The 6,776-nt window shown below is 39.3% G+C and overlaps 1 protein-coding gene across 4 annotated transcripts in view; it reads right to left on the bottom strand.

Moving 5' to 3' along the window:
• Window positions 1-362: 362 nt before the first annotated feature.
• Window positions 363-6,776, bottom strand: part of ROS1 (ROS proto-oncogene 1, receptor tyrosine kinase) — a 120,536-nt gene continuing 114,122 nt past the window's right edge. For all 4 annotated transcript variants that reach the window (XR_012002881.1, XM_072765453.1, XM_072765467.1 and 1 more), the window contains one exon: window positions 363-1,713. Coding sequence is in view for 3 of the 4 variants with exons in the window: in XM_072765453.1 (XP_072621554.1) it covers window positions 1,403-1,713 (311 nt within the window). In the remaining variant the exon portion in view is untranslated. The remainder of the gene's footprint in view (window positions 1,714-6,776) is intronic.

The following is a 6,776-nucleotide window of genomic DNA, read 5'->3' as shown; positions in this document are numbered from 1 at the left end:
TGCTGCAAGAGATCTTGGGGGAGCCAATGGCTGGCTCCCACCCAGAAGATGAAGGTAGAGGAATTCTCCAACATGGAAAGGGGCATCATATACTGGGCAAGCGAAAAGAATGATAAATGACTATTAGAACATCAGAAGATTAGAGAGAAAATATCCTGCCTCTTTCCATGGAATAACAGATGTAGCAGAGGCCACAGATCCTGGACCTTTCCCTGGGGGCTGTTCCCCATAGAACTCATGCATTGACTTGCCCGTGTTCCTCACCATGCAGCCAACGGGTGCATCCTCTCAGGCCGTAAACAAGTTAAAAACTGAACTAAATTATCCCAGGTGCAAATGGATACACGATCTTCTTCCAGGAGTAGTTTTTATCAAATTTTATTATCAAAGTGTCTTTCATATCTAGCAAACATCCTGTATACTGCAACTGAATAACATACAGGTTGCTTTCATTAGAGTTGCCCTTAGACAGGGGTTGAGGCATTCAGATTTAAAAGGGTGGCTGCAACAAAACATGATTGGCTTTAATCAGAATATTTCTCTGAAGAATTTTTTAATAGTTCTTATTTAGGTATCTATTATTTCACGGAGTCATTAAAAAATTACAAAACTTAAATTAACATCATACAATCATTCATATTTAATTTTAAGGAGAATTGATACTAAATGGAATCCTAGCTATTTTATGTATAAGACAGATATGGCAAATAAAAACGATCTTTATATTAGTTAATTTCCATAGAAGTACACAAGTCACAGAGCGATTTTTATATAACCCAAAGTCTGTGGAATGCTAAACTTCAGGATTTAGAGCTCTTTTCGTGATCCTATTTTCAATATGACTGAAGCCTCTAAAATAAAAGTATTTTAGAATAGTCATTAAAGACAATGTTTTACTGTAGTAATAGCTTTCCAAATGATTCCTCGTGTCCTAGGTGCTGGTTACTTCTATGTGTGTAGAGGGAATTCCCCCTTGTCATTTCCACATATATGTATGTGTGTATGTATATATATGTATATGTATATATGTATATGTATATCCCCCTTGGGGATATAAAGCTATTTTGTCTCTCACCATCTAATCAAGATGCTTCTGCTGCAGCAATGGACTAAGGGACCTCAAGGGAGAGGAGGAACAGTTTCCCTTCCAACTTCTTGAGTCTTCCTAAGCTTTCCAAATGTTTCGTGGTTCAATGGGAATTCTGCCGAAGGTTAGGCAGTTGTTATGGGGATGGCCACAACTGAAACCAAATGGCTCTTGGAATCAAGAGTTCAGGAATTCAGGAACTTTTCAGTGTTAATTTGGAGTCACAGACTACCACATCTATCACTCTAGGGTTTTCTTTCAGTAACTACTTAATGAGAGTGTTTATCTCAACTCTGCATTTCCCAAACAGAGCTATTAATCAGACCCATCTCTATATCCACTGTGAGTGAGACAGGCATAGTTCAGGCCTTCAGGGTTGCCAGGAGGGCAGTAAGCCACTTGTTTTTCTTGGCAGGGATCTTTGTCCGCATGTGGTTCCTTCTCTTCTTTCGTCAGACCACAAGATCCAGATTCCTTGGAGCCTAGAGGACCCTCAGAATTTTCTTCACCTTGGCTACGTTCGGTAGCAAGTACCATATAGTTTAACCCTTCTTGATTCTTGGTTTCCATTAGGGCAATTGACGTAACGTCACCTGAATTCAAACAGATCACACTGCCATCTTCATCTGTGAAAAAGAAATGTGAAAGTTATACTACTATCTCATTGACTTTCTGTCCCATGATATATAGGCTGTACAAGAATTATAACAATACCAACCTTATAAATTGGTTCAGCAAACACTGATGAGGACCACCAAGGGAATACAGAGATAAATCAGATATGCTCTTTGTCCTTGAGGCTACTGTCGGCTAGTAGGGGAGCAGTAACATTACTATAGAAGACAATGTGTGCTACATATAAAAGGAATACATAAATGTGAGGAGAGCACAGAGATGATAACTCTGTCATAAATGAACAGGTCACAGCCTTGGGGATAGGAATTAAGTGGCCTTTATGTCAAAAGTGCTTACCTTTTAGTCCCGCCAGCTAAAATATCCACCTTGAAAGATACAGTCTTTTCTATTGAGTAATTTAATCATTTATTGAGATATTCACTAGATGCTTAACACATACCAGGTTCTGTTCTAAGAATTGATGAGACAACAAAGAACAAAACAAAGTTGTCCTCTTTGGGGTTTACATTCTAATAGGGGGAGACAGACAGTAAAGTAGCAGACAACTAAGTCTATGTCAGGTGGTGACGAATAGCAGGAAAAGGGGACAAAAAAAATAATGGGGTGGTGGAAGGGTGTTGCTACTTTATTTTTTTTAATATTTTATTTATTTATTCATGAGAAACACAGAGAGTGGAGAGAGAGACACAGGCAGAGGGAGAAGCAGGCTCCACGCAGGGAGCCCGACACGGGACTCGATCCCAGGTCTCCAGGATCAGGCCCTGGGCTGAAGGCAGGTGCTAAACTGCTGAGCCACCCAGGCTGCCCAAGGGTGTTGCTACTTTAGATGATATGTCAGCAAAGTCCTCTCTAATGAAGTAAACTTGAAGTAGAGACCTGAATCAAGTGAGGGAATTCAGCACATGGCTATCTGAAGAAGAGTGTTCAAGGAAAAGAGAACCGCGAGAACAAGGAGCCCAAGGCAGGAGTGCAGAGTGTGAATCAGTGTGGCTGGTCCCCCTCAGCTACCTCCCTGGGACAAGTTGCATTAATACTATTTAGCAAATAAACTAGTGTGCTTGTGAGCTCACCCGGCTGATAGGGAATGGATAGCTTGGCAAGTTTTGATGCCAGAGTTGAGGGAGAAGGAAAATGATATGAAATATAATAATAGTGATGATGATTGTTGTTGTTGTTAACATGGAGCACATACTACATGCCAGGCACTTCACCTTTCCAAACTATATATGTATCTTAACTCATTCTCCTTCTATTAAGTAGATGCTTATATTATCCCCATTTAACAGTTGAGGAAACTGAGGCACAGAGGGGTTAAATAATTTGCCCAAGGTCACACAGCTGCAATTGGAACCCAGACTGTGTCCCTATATTATATTCACCCTCCCCTATGAGAGGGCAGGGCCGCTGCGCTCTATGAGGAGGAGCCAAGGTGGTGGGCAATGTGCCCTACAGGAGTCCTTGAAAGGCACAGACTCTGGATGCTCCTGTGTGTGGGGTCAGAAAGGAGGCAGCAGAAAAATGGGCAGCCAGAGGGTACTCAGCCTTCTTCACAATTACACTCAGATTATTTTGTCTTTCTCTACTTAAAGACTGACCTTTTTACAGAGAAAAAGTATACAGAGAAAAAGTATAAGCATTCTTGCTGAAACTTAACAGCAGAGCTTCTGAAACATTTCACAAAATGCTGGATACTCAAAAGGGACAAGCACACAATACAAACATACATATGTAAATGTGTATTACGGAGATTGTTTGTGATCAATGCTTTCCAGTTGCTGAGTGTTACTACCTGGATGAAAAATTTATGATTAGAAATATTACTGTTCCTTCAAAATATATATTTTACAAATCAGATAGTGGTCCTTTCTTTGTCTCCATCATTCTTCCAGCAAGAAGCATCCAAATGTGTGTCACTAAGGAGGGTGAGACCTGCTGAACGGTCAACCTTTTACACTTAACCCTGATGTACACCCAGCTTGGGTTTCTTTAGAATGAATATAAATGGAAACATGGGGAAAAGAAGCAACCTCAGTGGACTAAGGGAGGTGCATTGTAGTTACTTTTTGCCGATGGAATTGAATCCATCTGCCTGAACTATGAAGCTTATTTGATTGTAAGAGCATGTGAACTACTATCCCTGCTCTGTTTTAGGAGGTCCACGTTTCTTTTGCAGACCTTCACACGCTGTCAAAGGACAAGATGGCTAAGCTACGGGCTCAAACTCCTGGCCATCATTTCGTGTTCCTCTTCAGCATTCAAACAGCATGGTAGCCCATTTCAAACCACGTGGATAGTTACATAGTGGTATAAAATATCCACCCTGTAGAAATCAGATGCCAAGCTTGGTTAATGCCTAAGTGCTGAATATCTTTGGAAGCATCTTACTGTTATTATTATGGTCAACAGATAGGTACTGAGAGCCACTGGGAAACTCACAAAAAAAGTTTTCTATATGATAATATTAACCAAAAATATCAAAAAGTGATAGGAAGAAATAAGATACCAAAAATATCAAAAAGTGATAGGAAGAAATAAGATAGCTTTAAATAGTCCATTGGTCCAGATTATTGAGGAAATTAAGATGTTCCTGAAAGACTTAAAGAAATTAGGCTAAAGGAAAAGCTGAAAAAATTTCAAAACTTAAATTTACAATGAAGGTCTAGCTTCTCATGTTATCAGCAGCTTCATTTTCATACCTTGAATCCATTAAATAGCATATTTGGAAACTTATTACCCATATGTGGTTTAATTTTTTTTTTTTTTGCCTCTTGTTGAGTTATTTGAAAAAAAAAAAAACCTTTTATATAAAGCACATAAATTCTTTTTACAAATTCTGGCACCGTGCGTCAAAGAAAAATCATTAGCTAACTACTTCATTGGTTTAGAGTACTTAGAGCAATATTTAGTAACTTGACCCTGGCAAGCTTTCAGCAATTAATACATCTTCTTATTGCATAAAGAACTTATGAGAGATGGTGGGGAGGAGGGTGTTTTGTTTGTTTATTTTTGTTTAAAACTGAATAGAAAGCCTGCAGGTCAGATCTCACAGCAGAGATCCTGAACAAAGATAGCATGTGCTCGGCAACCCTTTCTTTAAGAGGGAAATATTAAAATAAAGACTTCCAAGCAAGACAGGGTATTTACAGACGAGACATATGCCGGCTGACTGGCTATGTTTAGAACAGCAGAGGAGCATTTAGATTTGTTTCCTGTAGAACTCTCTGGGACTGATGAGGTGATGTTTACAAAAATGTTTGGATGAAGTCACTGGGATATTTTTACTAGATGCCCAGATATGTTACTAATCTCTCTCTATCCCCTCTCTACCCCATTAGGTCAGTAGGACCATAGGATAGGCATGGTATTATTGCTCTCTGTAATCCTAATGCCCACCACCCCCTGGCTTTTTTTTTTCTTTCAAAAAAGCCCTTTCAATGGCTTTCTTACCTTCTTATGTATCTCCAGTAATAACAGTCAAAACAGACATCTTACTGCTTTGCTAAATATGCCTACCAGTCTGCAGAGCGGTAAACTATTATTAAACACATTCTCTCTTATTAAAAAGGTAATTAAGTTTAGGCTTCCCTTGAAGGGACTGTTTTATGATTTCTGTCCTTTGCAAATATGCAAACACTGCCTGAGAGTTTATTTCTTCTCTCTGCCCCCTTTGTTCAGTCACATCTCAATAATCAAAATTTTTAATGATTCTCATATCTCTTTCCATTCCTTACCGTCAGGATTTACATTCGTTGTAAATAACAGAATGAGAATTTCTCTTTTACTAAAATTGAATTTCTGTCATGGCACAGAAATGCTTGTTCCATCCAAATTATCAAAGTTTGATTATATTCCCTGTTAAACTCTTGCTGCATCATTATTCTGCATGTTTGTCTGCTTCATTATTTTTTAAGTATTACTTAGAATTTTAATTCAGTCTGCCAACAACTTGGCACCTAAATGACCAGGACAAATTGGGATATCTTTTCTGGTAAGCCAGAAATAATAAGTTCTTTTACTATCCCTAACTGCACAGCACACTGTTGGTAACAAATTGGGGAAAGCGTGTGGGTATTTTCCTTATGACAGCCGTGTTTCTGTGAAGGCTGAGAGTAGAAGCCATACTCCAGCTATACTAGGACAGAAGCCACACCCCAGCCCTACTTCAGCAGTGTGACCCCTGGCAAGTTGCTAAACCTCAGTCTTCTCAGCTGTAAAATGGTGATATAATATCTAATACCCATGTCATACGGCTATTGTATCTAATGAGTTAACCCACATAGCTCAGTGAATGACACATTGAAAAAGGCTACAATAAGATTAGCTAATACTGCAGTTAAAAGCCATTCACAAAAAGAGTTTTGTCAAAAAAAAAGAGTTTTGTCATATATATTTAATGTGAGCATTGTTTGTTACTTATCTCAGTCTCACAGATGAACCAGGTAATGCAACATAGTACAAAGATTTTCTTAAGGATTCATAGAGTCTTCTGGTAGAGACTAAGGGAAAGCTCAGCTCTCAGGCCCTTTTAAGCCCCTTACAGCAGCCTCTTTGATTTTTATAAAATGTCTGCACACATTAGAAGAAAAGGACTCTATGAGCAAAGAGATTTTAAAGTACAATACATGTCAACTGTAAAATTCTTGCATCCCTCTGGAACTCTTTACCTCTGCAGCATTTATCCACTCTCTCCTCCAAGAGCCTTTCTCCCTTGGGTTTGGCAATACTCTCTTATGACCCTCTTGTCCCCCTTTGGCTTCTCCTCTCCATGCCACCATCCTTTTTTTTTTGCCAGCCTCCAGTATCTCGGCTGATCTCTGGGTCCCAACCACCATTCACTCCTCTTCTTATTCTCTACACTCTAATTGAATGACCTCATCTACATCCTGGACTTCAACTACCTATATTTATTTATTTATTTTATTGAAGATTTATTTATTTATGATAGACAGAGAGAGAGAGAGAGAGAGAGAGAGAGAGAATGGCAGAGACACAGAAGGAGAGAGAAGCAGGCTCCATGCTGGGAGCCCGAAGCGGGACTCCATCCCAGGACTCC

The sequence above is a fragment of the Vulpes vulpes genome, chromosome 1 (genome assembly GCF_048418805.1).
Source record: "Vulpes vulpes isolate BD-2025 chromosome 1, VulVul3, whole genome shotgun sequence".
Taxonomy (NCBI): domain Eukaryota; kingdom Metazoa; phylum Chordata; class Mammalia; order Carnivora; family Canidae; genus Vulpes; species Vulpes vulpes.
The sequence above is the reverse complement of the archived record's forward strand: the minus strand, read 5'-3'. Positions and strand labels throughout refer to the sequence as shown.